The sequence below is a fragment of the Nipponia nippon genome, unplaced genomic scaffold (genome assembly GCF_047370975.1).
Source record: "Nipponia nippon isolate SJK-2023a ecotype South Korea unplaced genomic scaffold, ASM4737097v1 scaffold_4, whole genome shotgun sequence".
NCBI lineage: Eukaryota > Metazoa > Chordata > Aves > Pelecaniformes > Threskiornithidae > Nipponia > Nipponia nippon.
Window position 1 is genome coordinate 83,814,768 of NW_028262358.1, and position 13,621 is coordinate 83,828,388.

Here is a 13,621-nt window from a genome sequence, read left to right on the forward strand (position 1 = left end):
TATAGGTTTGTAGTGGAAATACTGACAGACCCTTAGCAATAGTGCTGCTATAATAAGATTTGTCGTTTATGATTAATTGAGGACAGTCTTAAAACATCTTTTCTAAAAGCATCTTCTTTCCATCTGCTTTATTTCCCATAGAGCTATTTCATAAAAATAAGTTCCCCAATTTTGCCAAATGCCAGAGACATTCTGCTTATTTACCCTTAATGATAATCCAAGCTTCTGACATGCAATAATTTCCTGTGTGTCACTTCAATCAAAGTGATTTTATTGAAAACCTACAAAAGCAGAGTCTAGGAATCTACAGTGTTTTTAGTAATGTATTTCAAATTGCTATATTGTTTTTAAATCTGTAAAATACAAATGGATTTAAAATATATGTGTGCTTAATTACATGATTGAACTAAGAATACAAAACAAAAAAAGATTGGTTAGCTGAAGACTATTTAAAAAAATGTTTCATTCTAAATGTTTCACTTAGTGTATTAATACCACTTTGTGAATGCAGTTCGTTTACTCTAGTGTAATTGAATTTGCTTGTTAATCTGTTTCCAAAAGGTGTTTAGAGATACAGCTGTACAAGCAAATGGAATCTTACAAAAATGAATATTGATGAAGATCCAGATTTCCTTATTCCCAAAGGAATGTTAAAATTTTACTCTAAATCTTTAAAAAGATTTTTTTATCTTGCTTCTTGCGCATATTAGTGATGTGGGCTGTTTATTAATCAATGTTTAACAATGTAATTACAGCTAGTTTTAGTCTTACCAGATAACACAGATTAATAAATGACCTGCAACTAGTGAAGTGTGTAGAAAGGGTAATGAATTCCTTCCATCAGCACATTTATTTATTAGTAATAAACAAAGAGTATGATGAATTAGAAGAATTTGTAGAGTTTCTGAATATTGCAATGAAATTTCCAGATGAAAGCATTTAATCATGAAGTTTTCATTCATTTATTTCACTTTGCGTGCTATACTGTGCTGGGATTTGCTTTTCCAAGCTGCATTAAGCAGTCCATTGAAAGCTAGGTTTCCAGAGTTTTATATCAGTTTACATTGATTCAGCTCATACTACTACACACCAATTTCACCTGTCACAGAAGGTGGTGTAACTTTGATGTGAACTAATTCAATTCTTTCCATATAACAAAACAACTTAATGCAGCTGAGCAAAGCACTGCTGAATTAGCCCTGTCTCTACGCTGGCCATAACTGTGTGGAATTCCTTTGGAGAACAATATGCAGTTGCAGGTAGAAAGAAGCAGTTATAGAAGTAGCCTGATTAATGTGACCGAACTGTCAATTAAGTAGAGCCATCACACATACGTGTGTGCTAGAGAGACATAACAGTTAAAATCATAAGCAAATGTCATTTTAAAATAATCTTGTTATTTTAGCCTTCTTATGAACTCTTTTGTCTTCCCATCATTTGGATAGAGACAGACAGCTTTTGAAATCAAAGTTACATCTTTCTGAGAATTGGACAATTCCTTATGAATAGCAAAACTGAAGGTGAGAAAAGAAGGTAACACATGGGTAGTACACCATACTCGATGGCATCATCAGAAACTACACCAAACAGTAACAAAAGTGTTAGGTGACTATCACAGTATCCACAAGGTACATCCCTCTGCACAGCACAGCAGCCTCCCCTTTTTGTGGCTTTATCCCTTTTGCTGCCTTTCTTTGAGCCGTCCCTCTCCTCAGTTCAGCAGGGAAGAGATGGAAGCAAGTTGTACTCTTCATCTTCCCTCACTCCTCTTGTTTCTCCAGCAGAGTCTTGAAACAGAGCCAGAACAGTGAGCAAGTTGAGTCATGTAGACCTGCCATGCCCTTAGGTGAGAGAGGGTGCTTCATGGGGACAGGCGGTACTATATCTCAATGAGGATGTGTGGAAGAAGGCAGTTCTAACATCTGCAATCCCACTGTAGGTTACTGTATCAACTGCATGGCAGATTTCCACAGGAACAAGTCCTAGCCTTCTAGCAAAATCTGACTGATGGGAAGCTAATGGGAGAAGAGGTGGAGACAGAGCTCTCCATTCCCACAAAAGTTCCCACAAAAGTTCCCACAAAAACCTGCAGAATTCTTGTTCCCCCCAAAAAATGTAATATTATCCAGATACGTGATATTGTAGATTTTTTATATATCTATATAAACACAATTTGAAAGATTTAAATGGTATAACTCATCATAAGGTAGAAATCTTAACAAGTGCATAAAGACATTAACTCCAGGGGCTCACATCAGGTAAGGCTCAGGCTCACAGTGCTTAGTAATCAGAAGCATGTTCAGAAGACTACTAGAAGAGCTCAGAATCCACTGTACTTTGACCAACATCCAGCCCTATTACCTATGTGCATCTAAATCCTGCACTGACTTCTATGAGAACTGCATAGACGGAAGAGTTGCAGCAGTGACTCTCAAAGTGACACAGTGACAGGAGCATATCCAGGGGGAATCTGAGGGCATGTCTAAAGGGAATTTGCAAGCAGAAATCACTGGGACTGTACAACCTATGCCTAAAAATATGCATAGATTTCGGTAGGTTAGAATATGCTGTAATGAATTATGTAACTGGCATGAATTCTTGCCAAAAAGCCCCAACTAGCATAATGTTGTTGCAATTATGTCAATTCACAGGAGATAAGGGACTGGCCCTCTGTACACAGTATTGCGTGCATGAAACTATATTATCTCTACATTCCATTCATCTGCGACTATTGAATTTATGAGGAAATTATGTATGTAGACACATACATATGCATATTTGACAAATAAATATACTGAAAAGTCTCAGTCTGAACAGATACAGTACAGTACTTGTTTTGAAAGAAAAGTATCTTAAGTTAATCTCCTAGTAAATCCAAATTCAGATGAAGCTCTTGCCAGCTGACAGCAGTTACTCACAGGTACAGTAGAGGCAGTGCAGACTTAAAGCTATGTACTGATTTCAGCTGGAAGGAATGTGACAAACTGTTATTTTGCTGAGCCTGATTAAGCACCTAAAATCTAGCTTAATTATGCTACAGGTGGTTATATGCAAGGACATTATATGGCAGGACAAAGGGACTGGAATAGCATTAAAGCCCCACAATCACTGTTTCTGTCTGAGAGAGGAATGCCTTCGCATAGGCATGCTAGAAGACAGCCTTCAAAGCACCGTCTTGCAAATCATAGCAAGGGGCAAAGCTAGGGGCAAGCTGGGGGAAGGAAGAGTGGGTTGGGACAGGGCTGCAGAAGGCAGAGACTGAAACTGGTCCTGCAGTGCACCAGGCAGCCTTAGGAGTGTGCCATAATTTTACAGGCCCCCAGAGCACTTTTGGATACACTGAGGACATTTTCAGCTTACCAAATCAGAAGGGTACGAAGGTGACTTAATGCTCTCTCAGCCTGCCATGCCCCTGGACTGCAAATTGTAAGAGGCTCACTACGGTTTTGTTGGGGTTTTTTGCATAGCAACATTCATTGAGAACTCTGTGCCCATTTGGGGGAAAAACAAACTCCCACTACCCATATGGGATGATTAGGAAGATATATGTTAGCACTGAAGAAGGAAAAAGTGGCATAGAGTTTTTCTCCTAGAAATCAGGAAGCTGATTTCTGCTGAAATCTCCTTGGCAGATGCCCTGATCTGGAAGACTACCTTTTCTTTTTGCTTTTAATACTGGAAGTTCAATTAGATAAGTTAATTTCTTACTGTGGGGCTTACTACTGTAATACAGCAATTACAAAAATTTGCCTGGTAGGTTGTGTACTAATAAAATATATGAAAAAAATACAAAATCACTTTACATCACAGACAGCATAAATATGCATTTTTTGTTTTTAAGGTTCAGTTTGCCGGCTGTACAAATTAATTTCCTTTCATGTAATGTTATTTGAATATTTGGTTATATTTGAAAACGGGATAAAGAACAATATTAAAAAGCAAAGAGAAATAAAAGATGTTGTTAATTTGTGTATTACAGTTGCCTTTTATTTTAATGTTTTGGATTGTATTATTAAAAAGGGAAAAAACAAAATTTCAAATAAATTGACACAAGATAGTCTGTTGAGTCTCCCCAAAGATGACTGTTAAGACCTAAATAATTACAGAGTGTGCGGTAGGCATCTGTCAAGAATTACAGTCTGGCTATGAGACGGAAAACAAAGTGCATTAACAAATAAATGGTTGATTTCATCATAAAAACAAGCAAATTACAGGATGCTCCAAGATATGTACTATGAGTATCACAGTTTAATATATTTATTACCTATTGTAGAAGTCATAGACAGTGATGTGGCAAAAGATTATTGAGGTTAGCTGGGATTAAGAAAGGTTATGCAGTAGATTAGAAATCCTACCTCTAAGCAACTGGGCAATGCAATGACAGATGAATTACTGTAGACAGCTGCCATGTTATTCACTAGAAAGAAGAAGAGAAGAAAAAAAAAAAAAAAAGAACTATTCAGTCACATTGATGGGCTTTAAATTTATTGCAACCACTTAAGAGAAAGACCTAGATATCACTGGCAACACTACAGCTCAGTGACAACTGCTTATTGTGCCATCATTGGGGAAAAAAACCCCAACCAAACAAAACAAAAAACCTCCAACCTCAAACAAAACCAAAACCAAAACAAAAAACCCTACACCAACAAAATATTTGAAAAAAATCAAAGTTATTGTCTTGAAAAAAACTGATGTACAAAAAAGCACACCCTCCACCACATCAGTTAACTCTCCTTACTGCTTACAGTTCAAATCACCTCCTCAAGAAAAACATGTACAAAAGGACAAATAAAGGATTTCTTAAAATGAAGTGTTTTCCATCTGAAGGAGCTTTAAAGATACTTAGTGTTTACCAAAGACTGTCAGTCTCATTCAGCTTGAGTAGCACCTAACTCTCACCTAGATCAATGGAATTGCTTACAAGGGGAAAACATTATCTGAACAAAGGCTTTAGACAGCAGCCAAGTAAGAAATACTTGGTAAATATATGTGCAATAATAATAATTAAAAGGAAAGAACCCACTCAGTGGTGACCGGGATGAAATTATCCATTTTGTGGTTCACATTATTGTGGGGATAGAGATAGCTAATGTGGTTGCATGCGGGACAGGAGGAGTCCAGAGGCAGTGTTGCAATACTGTGGTTTATTTCTCAGTCTGCATTTACTGATCCAGGCAGGTGTTAGCTTGCCCTTTAGGGTCGAATACAGCAAAACCTTTTTTCTTCATTATGCAGTCATGTAGTTTAATTTTACAGAGGGTTTGCATCATCCCTGCATTTGTATTACAAGATTATTACTCTAGGTAAACCAGAGTTGACTATATAAAGACAGTTTGTTAGGTACTTCTATTAACCTTTGTCACACTACAGTAAATACTAAAGAAATCACATCCTGAAACTACAGTTGGCAAATTCAAACCAAAACTAAATGTGTTCTGAATAAAGCATTACTTACCTGTGAAACTCACTGTCACATGAACTTCCACGTTTGAAGGAGATAAAATAAAGTACGTAAGGTCTTGTGATTTAATGTATCTCCTAAGCATCAGCTATCTCAGGAAAAACCAAACTTCCACAAATTGGTATGTCTATTACTTGTTATAAATCTTGTTTACCTGCAGTGGATAGTGAGAGATCAGTTTTGGGAGGAGGCACATCTACAGACCAGGGTAGAAGTGGCAGTATACATGCATGGAAACTTAACAGAGTATGAGAATATGTGAAAGATGGCAAAGAGGGAAATCTGCAGAGGGTTGTACTTTTGAGGGACAGAATTCTTAAATTATTCTTCTTCAAGGAACACCTTCTCCCATACACTTTGGCAGCTTTTCTGTCAGTAGTGATGCTCCACATCACTACGCTTCCTGGATCTAGAGGTGAAAGCACTGGAACTCCTGCCATCGCAATCTGTAGTTTATCTTTCAGAACTAAATAAAGGTTTTTGCATCTGTTCTTTTATCCTTCCCCCTCCTACCTCCTAACACAGAAGGGAGGTTGAGAGGAGAGATTTTTAATTTTTTTTCCCCTTCCGTGCTCTTTCACAGAACCATAAGGAAACTGAGAGATTGAGACTGACTGTAAGAGGAGGTAATACATGGAAACAGGAAATCTACTGGGTCTGATTTTTCACCTCAGCTGGGCTGAAAGAAGAATCTAGGACTGTCACAGATGGAAGCGATCAGATGTCACTTGTACTGAGGAAGAACAGGAAGATACTAACCTCACTGGAGCATATTGCTAGAGTTTATCTACTACTTACAACTAATTAACTAAATTAAGAATTAACTGCCCTTATGACCAGTCTCTTCTGTGTGCAACTTTTAGTATGACAAACATCCTAGGAAAACTGAAACTTTGAATCTTACAGAGTATTGAAGTCAACGGTGTGCTTATGTGTGCAGTTACTTCTTGTTGCACCGGAGCACAAAGGCATTCCTTTAATTCATAGGTGAGCAATGGAAATTATCTCCTTTCAGAATCTCTCCAGATGAGATGTTATTGCAGGGTGATAGCACTGGCTTGCCCTGCTCAGGCTTCCCAGAGGAAGGTCCACAGCACAATGAGATATACTAACAGACTCTGAAGAGTGATCAACACAGAAACAGCATATTCTCCAAAGGCTCTTGTTCTTCAGTAAAACAGTTTTCAAATTCAGACTTATCAGTGGAAGCAGTCTTATAGGACCCAGATGCAGCATATTTTTGGACCCCATACAACTCTTTGCTACTGTTCCTCAGGAAAGGCAGAGGCATTTCATGTTCACATGTATTTAACGTGAATCTAATTTGTGTTCTATAGAATGTATTTCATTTCCATCAAATGGCAAGATGATACACCATCTTATCTCTATTTCTGGACAGTGCTTTTCAAGTATATTGAAAATTCATAGATTTGAAAAACAGAATCTAAGCATCTGTTTAGCACAGTGTATAACTTTAAGTCCCCCAAGAGAAAATTCGACAGTGAATTGTTATTACCATTCTGATGTATGTGAAGACTTTAAAATGTGAAGCTTTATAGCACTATTTCTGATTTGTGCTAACTAAAATAGTTTAAAAAAAAACGAAACAAACTGAAATTTCAACTATAAAAAGGACTTTTTATATGAGCATGCGTTTGAAACAAGCCAGTCCCAATTTTCTACAATTTCTTTATGAACTAGTAATATTTATTTAATGAATTGCCTTCTTTACCATAATAGAGCTACTCTGACTTATAAATCCACCAGAAGATCTGAAATTGACACCATACGGAAAATTCGTCTCTGGTCCATATTTGGAATATAAGTGCCATTACATCTGGAAGACTAAATGGAAAGTCTCATATAATGATTTATTATAAACATACTACTTAGAAGTCAAATGTCATGAACCCAATGCATTTTTATATTAAAAATTCTACAAAGAATTGACAAAAACTGTACAAAAATGTATACTGCATATTTCACACAAAATCTTGTGCATGGGTTAAGGATTGCTTAGCAATTGCTTAGACGATGACCACAAATGACCAAATTCAGGGTTTAAAAAATCTTCTTCTATTACTTAAGCCTAATTTCTACTTTTACTACTGTAAAACACAGTTCAAATGTTTTTGGTCAAGACCAGTTTTAAGGATCATTCTTGTGTGGACAGAACCAAGACTGAATATCATTTTCATAAATTATGTCTGAGGCTAACCTTCAACACCTTTTTGAAGCTATTGAAATTTTGCTTAAGCCCTACACAGAGTAGCCAAGAAAGAATGTTTGAGTCCTGCAAAAAGGGAATTTGTGAAAACAGAATTTTATAACTACTTTCAAACCATGCTTATTTCCTTATGTGTGCTTGTATAGACTTAGAACTCATCCCATATTTCTTGTACCACAATTTCAGAGTGAGTTATGTGGTGGAGATAAAGTTAGCAAATTTAAAGGAGAAAATTCTTTAAATATTTCTCCAAAGTCTGCTTAGACCATTGCAATTCAATACAGAGAAGCTCGGCTAGTATCAAGCTAGTATCAGTATAGGGAAGCTAAGTAATATCAAGAAAGCCATTCTAACTACGCACAAGTTTAAATAAAAGGCAGAATCTGGCCTACAGATTTTGAGTAAGAAAAAAGGACAAAACAGAATAAAGCAAAAAAGCAACATTAGTATCTTTGATTACATTGTTCTGTTCCGGTTAACCATTTACTTTAACGGTGTCTGAATTGTAATACATTGAGTTCAATGAAGTTCCCAGTTGCCTTTTTTTTTTTCCCCTTGCCTTTTTTTTTCTTCTTCTCTCAGAGATTTTAATACCAAATCTGAGGGTTGTGGTCCATTTAGCTTGAGTATTTTGGTTCAGTTGTAATATTTCTCTTTTCTGTTTTTCTTCACAGAAGATCCAACGCTCAGCTGGATGAGATGCAATACAGGCTATGCATCCTACAGAATACAATGAAGTATTAGAAAACACTACAAAGCAGCAGAGAAAAAGGAAAAAATCAAATTCACTAAAAAGGATTTCAAATTCTGAATCCATTTCACAAAGATTTAACGTGTAAGAAGCACAATTGAAAAAAACACACTGTAATACACCCTCTCAAAGTATACAGATTGTTTTGGTGTAACTGTGAACACATCCACAACTGTTTCAAGGCAGCAATACAAATAATATGTCATCTTCAGCTCAATTTACAATGATCAGGAAGACAGAGCATTTAAAATGAGTTGATCAGGAAGAGAAATATACACCTTATTTTTTTTGAAATCTCTAATTTCTTTACACACTCAGTCATGTGCACATATATCCTTTGTGTGGTTGGTATATTTACATAATTTTAAATGTCCTTATATGTGTACAGACCCTATATACATATTATACACATACAATATTAGATTGTACAATGTAGTACTATATAGCCTGTATAAATGCAGGTGATTGATAAAGAAAATAAGTGTCTGGCCTAACACTATATGCAGGACATGGATATATCTCATTACCATTTGAGCCTTTCTCCTGTCAATTTGTTCATTTAGTAAGTTCCTGTGTTTTTATGAACATCATCATTCAAAGTCTCAATATAAATAACTTTTTTTTAAAATACATTTTGTAGGTTAAAAATTGTCTTTTTGGGTGAATGGTGCTGTAGTGAAATTCCTGCACTTTATGCTAGGAAATCATAGAGGACTAACTAGGTTAAGGACTTCCTACATCTGCTTTAATCACTGTTACAACATATGCCATGTGAAAACTAACTTTACCTATGAAAACTTGCAGGGAAGTTACAAAATACCTGCAAGTAAGCATTTAAAACAAAATAATCTCTTTCAAAGAAGATAAGCAAACTCACTGTTCCGTACAGCTCCTCTTTCTGAGTACGAACACGTGAGGATGGGAATGACAGATGAGAGAGGACGAGAGAATCAAGAGCGCGTACTTTGCCTACACTCATCATGGTATCCAGAGTATCAAAAGAACATTCTGAATAAAACACAAAAACTGTCATATTCTAAGCCACGAGTATTAATTAGTCTGCAAGTGAAAGGAATACAGTGCATTTTTGAGGCTACCTCCACACCATTCTCAGAAGTAATGAGGAGACCACAGGGAAAGTGCTCAAAGCCCGGAGTATGGTGGCTGCGTGTCAGACAATGCTGAGCATATTTCTATTATTATTATTATTAATAATAATAATTTTTAATTCTAATTTTGCTTTATGTACCTAAAGATCCCATATACCGCCCCCCAATTTAAATTTCCATTTATGGCATAACATTTTCTGTATCAGCGTCCCCATTTGCGCAAGGATTGTTTCAGATTCCCGCATAATCTTGCCCCCGAATTGCAATTAACACCCCCTGCGCTTCGCTGTCTTCGCCTGCTTCCAAGACAATAACCACTTATTCCGCTTACATCGCGTTTCTATCCTCCGAAAGGACACGGCGATGCACTTTCAACAGAGCTGTCCAAAACCAGCTCCGCGCCGCACAGCATCAGCCCCGGGAAGGTGCGCAGGGCAGAGTTAGCCGGGCAGGGGCCGGGCAGCGGCTCCGCAGGGGGCGCGGAGCGGGGAGCGCAGCCGGGGCCGCCGCCGCCGCTTCCCGCCGCGGGGGCTCCCCGGTCCCGGCCCCAGCCCCAGCCCCAGCCCCTGCCCCGCCGCGGCCGGGGAGAGGACCGCTCCCACCGAGGCCGCCGGAGACAGCGCGCCCGTCGCAGCAGCCTGCGCGCTGCAGCCTCGCTGGGGAACGGTAAGTTTTTGCGTCGCTCTCCTGTTTCACTCGTTGAAAGAGCAAGGGTGGGTTTTGGGTGGGGGCATAATGGATCCCCGGGAAAAGCACTCCCGGCCTGTAGGGTGAGCGCTGACAAAAGAGGTTTGGCAAGTTCCTCTCTCCCTCGGGTTTTGCTTTTTTTCTTTTTTTTTTCCTCTCTCTCTCCTATTTAAATTGTCTCATTGTTAGCGGATTATCCTCGCTTCAGGTTACACCCGACGGGGAGGGGGGGAAGCAACCCCCCCTTCCACCCCAAAAATAAGATCTATATCGTCATTAACCTGTTCTTCGTGTTTGAGGAAAATCGGAGGCGCAGGACGGAAAACCCAAACAAAACAAAGAGAAGGGAGCCCAAGTGATGTCAGCCCTGAGGAACTTGACTTTTGGCAGCGCAGCAGCTCGGGGCACCATCCCGCAGCTCCTGCCGAAGTTTCCCTTTCGGTGGCAGCAGCCCGGGTGCGCGCTCAGCCCGGCCAGGGCCGGGCACCGCACCGGAGGCAGCGCCGGGACCCGCCGGCGGCTGCTCGGGCCGGGGCCGGGGCTGGGGCCGGGCCCTGGCCGGGCCGCCCCTCGCTCCCTACCCCAGCAGCCGCCGCACAGGGCGAGCACACGGAGCCCTGGGGGCGGGCGGGCCGGCCGTCCCGCTCGCTCGGAGGACAAGCCGGCCGGCGGCCTCCAGGCGTGCGGGGCAGCCCCGCGGTGCCGGCCGGGCCCCGGGCCCCGCTCCCGGCTCGGCCCCTCCGTCCCACCGCCGTCGCCCCGCGCCCAGCCCGCGGCTCCCCGGCACCGGCGGCAACCCGACACCGCCGCACGCTCATTGGGCGGCACAGCCGACCCCGCCCCCCGGCCGTGACGACTCAGGCGCCGGCTCGGCCCGCCGGGAGCCGAGAATCGCTGCTGTTTGGCCGACGGCGGCTGTCAGTCAGGTTGAGGGACGGGCCGCCCTGCTGCTGCGGTCCCGCCCCCTCGCCCTGATTGATATTATCGGAGCCCGGCGCGGGCGGCCGGGCTGCAGTCGGGGCTGGCGGGCGGCCGGCCCGGTGCGGGAGTGGGGCAGCGGCGCGGAGGAGGTGGAGGAAGAGAAGGAGGAGGAGAAAGGCAGCCAGGAGGGAGGGAGCGCCGAGCCAGAGACGAGCAGAGCAAATTCTCCACCGTCCTCTAGCACCCACCAAGCGGCGGCAGCGGCAGTATCTAGAAATATATAGCTAGAAATATAAAATCACCCCGCTCCTCAACCATGGTTTTCCAAAGTAGGCTCCCTTCTTGGATTATTTTGTGCTCCGTCTGGCTGTTCCGGTTTGCACACACGGGGGAGGCACAGGCTGCAAAAGAAGGTAAGGTGATGCGGAAAACAAAAAGTTTGGGCTTATTTATGGCTTTTGCACACGCAGTCTGTGCGGTGGCTTAGTGGAGGACCTGCCTGCCACTGCGAGCTGCTTTTCAGCCCCCCCCCTTAAAAAAACAAAATAAAGACATTTTTTTAGTCGAGGTGGGAGGCAGGAAAAAGCAAGGCGTTCACTGGGGGTGTGCGTGTGTATGTGTGAGAGACTGGGACAACTGCCTTTGCTCTCAGGAATGAGGTTTGCGAGGCATTTGCACGTGATGAAAAGGCACGGGGCTGGGGAGGCAGCCCCCGGCCCGGGGATCCGTGCAGGGGAGCCTCACTCTCCTGTGCCTGCCTTAATCCTCCCGACGAGGTGCGGGGACGGCGGGTTACCTCGCTACTCCCCGGGCGGGGGCTGCAGGGGTTGGGGGCCGAGTTTCAGGGCTCGGGACGTTTCGGGGGAGGCACGGCACGGCGTGGGGCTGAGGCTGCGGGGCAGCTCCGCGCTGCTGCCCGGCGGGGGCCTGCAGCGCTCCGGCCCCGCGGGGCCGTGCACGGACCGTGGGAAGGAGCATCGGGGTGCAGTTTTGCACCTCCCGGCCATGTAGGCTAGGCATGCATTTAAAGGGTACATACAGCTTGGCGTCGTGTCTCTGCAACGTGTGTCCTCTCCTCCGGCATCGCTGGAGAGAGGGAGAGGTTTAGGGATGGATGTTTTACACCATCTGCATATCACAACGGGGCTTCCCGATTCCCATCAATCCAACAACGGTATCTGTGTAAGGCGAACCCCGGACATTTGTTTCCCCCGCGCACGGAGAGAAAACAGGCAGTTTTATATCAGGGATTGATGGAGGTGTATAAAATAAATTCACAAACTCCATCTGGGAGTCTCTTTCCTCACGCTGAGAAAATCCGAAATGATTTAAAGGAGCGCCCTGCTCGCGTTTGACAGTCAAAGGCGAAGGTCCGTCTCCATCTTCGAGGGTGGGGGACGACAGGGAAGGGAGAGTCAGGGGCTTTTTCGGTGTCTCCTCATATGTATGCGTTTGGGGGTTTTCCTCCCTCAGCTGGATACGTCAGTATTTTTCATCAAGCCGTTGGCACGCAGTAAAATACCATTTCGAGCCTGTAACCGGAGCTTAAAAAAATCCCTCAATTAAAATGTCCTCTGCCCTTCATAGAAAGCGGCGATGGCGAGGTTAGAGAGGGAAAGAGGAGAGAGCCTGTCCTTAGCAGCATGTCGAAAGTTTATTTGGAGGGGCTGTAAAGCACAGAGACCCCCACACGGGGATTACTAACGCGTGGCCGTGGGGCGGGGAGCGGAGAAGAGCCGGGCAGGCAGGCAGGGAGGCAGGCAGGGAGGGTGCGGGCTGCCTGCCCCGCTCTGCCCTGCGGATTGCGCCGCGATCGGGGCTGCGCCGGTGCCTCCCGACGGTAGTCTGCCTCGTGTTTGTGTGTGAAATACGTGTATGGATGTGTATATATATATGCATCTATACATGTAAGTGTATGTGGATAACGTGTGTATGTTTAGGGAAAATCAACCAAGCTAAAGGAGGGTCAGGAGGGGGCGAGCGGCAGACAGGGATTGATAGCGGCTACCTGCTGCAAGCGCAGAAAACTCCCGCGGAAGAAAGAGCGGGGGGGGAGGGGGGAGGGGGGGCGAAGTAACTTTGCAGCTTCACTCCCGGCCCCGCCGAAAGGCCGGTGGCGGCGGCAGCCCCGCGTGGTTTCCCACCGCTCCCCGCTGGGTACGGAAAAGGGATGGGGGGTGAGAGGCTGAAAAGTTTTCCGAGTTTGCTTTCTGTAGCTAAATAAAATTAGATGAAAGGCTGGAGAGGAGTGGGGCAGGGTCCGCCTGGCCCTCCAAGCGAGGGGGTGACCGCGTTATCTGCGGAGCCCTCTGCCAGCGCCGCGGCCGGGACCCTCGGGGCGAGCGCAGACGCAGGGGCGCTGCCCCCGGGGGGGAGGTCCTGGCCCTCCGCCCCGTCGCTACGAGACCTCGGGACTCCGAGACCTCGGGACTCCGAGACCTCGGGACTCCGAGACCTCGGGA

At 43.8% G+C, this 13,621-nt stretch overlaps 2 protein-coding genes across 8 annotated transcripts in view; both read left to right on the plus strand.

Moving 5' to 3' along the window:
- LOC148053410 (uncharacterized) overlaps positions 1 to 9,634 on the plus strand; it is an 86,353-nt gene extending 76,719 nt beyond the window's left edge. The window contains exon 4 of the mRNA XM_087776488.1: positions 8,366 to 9,634. Within this exon, the coding sequence (XP_087632614.1) occupies positions 8,366 to 8,427 (62 nt within the window). The 3' untranslated portion in view covers positions 8,428 to 9,634. The remainder of the gene's footprint in view (positions 1 to 8,365) is intronic.
- Positions 9,635 to 11,272: 1,638 nt separating this feature from the next.
- The window catches only part of EPHA7 (EPH receptor A7), a 173,505-nt gene continuing 171,156 nt past the window's right edge, over positions 11,273 to 13,621 (plus strand). For all 7 annotated transcript variants that reach the window (XR_015708039.1, XM_087773831.1, XM_009475571.2 and 4 more), the window contains exon 1: positions 11,273 to 11,572. Coding sequence is in view for 6 of the 7 variants with exons in the window: in XM_087773831.1 (XP_087629957.1) it covers positions 11,476 to 11,572 (97 nt within the window). In the remaining variant the exon portion in view is untranslated. The remainder of the gene's footprint in view (positions 11,573 to 13,621) is intronic.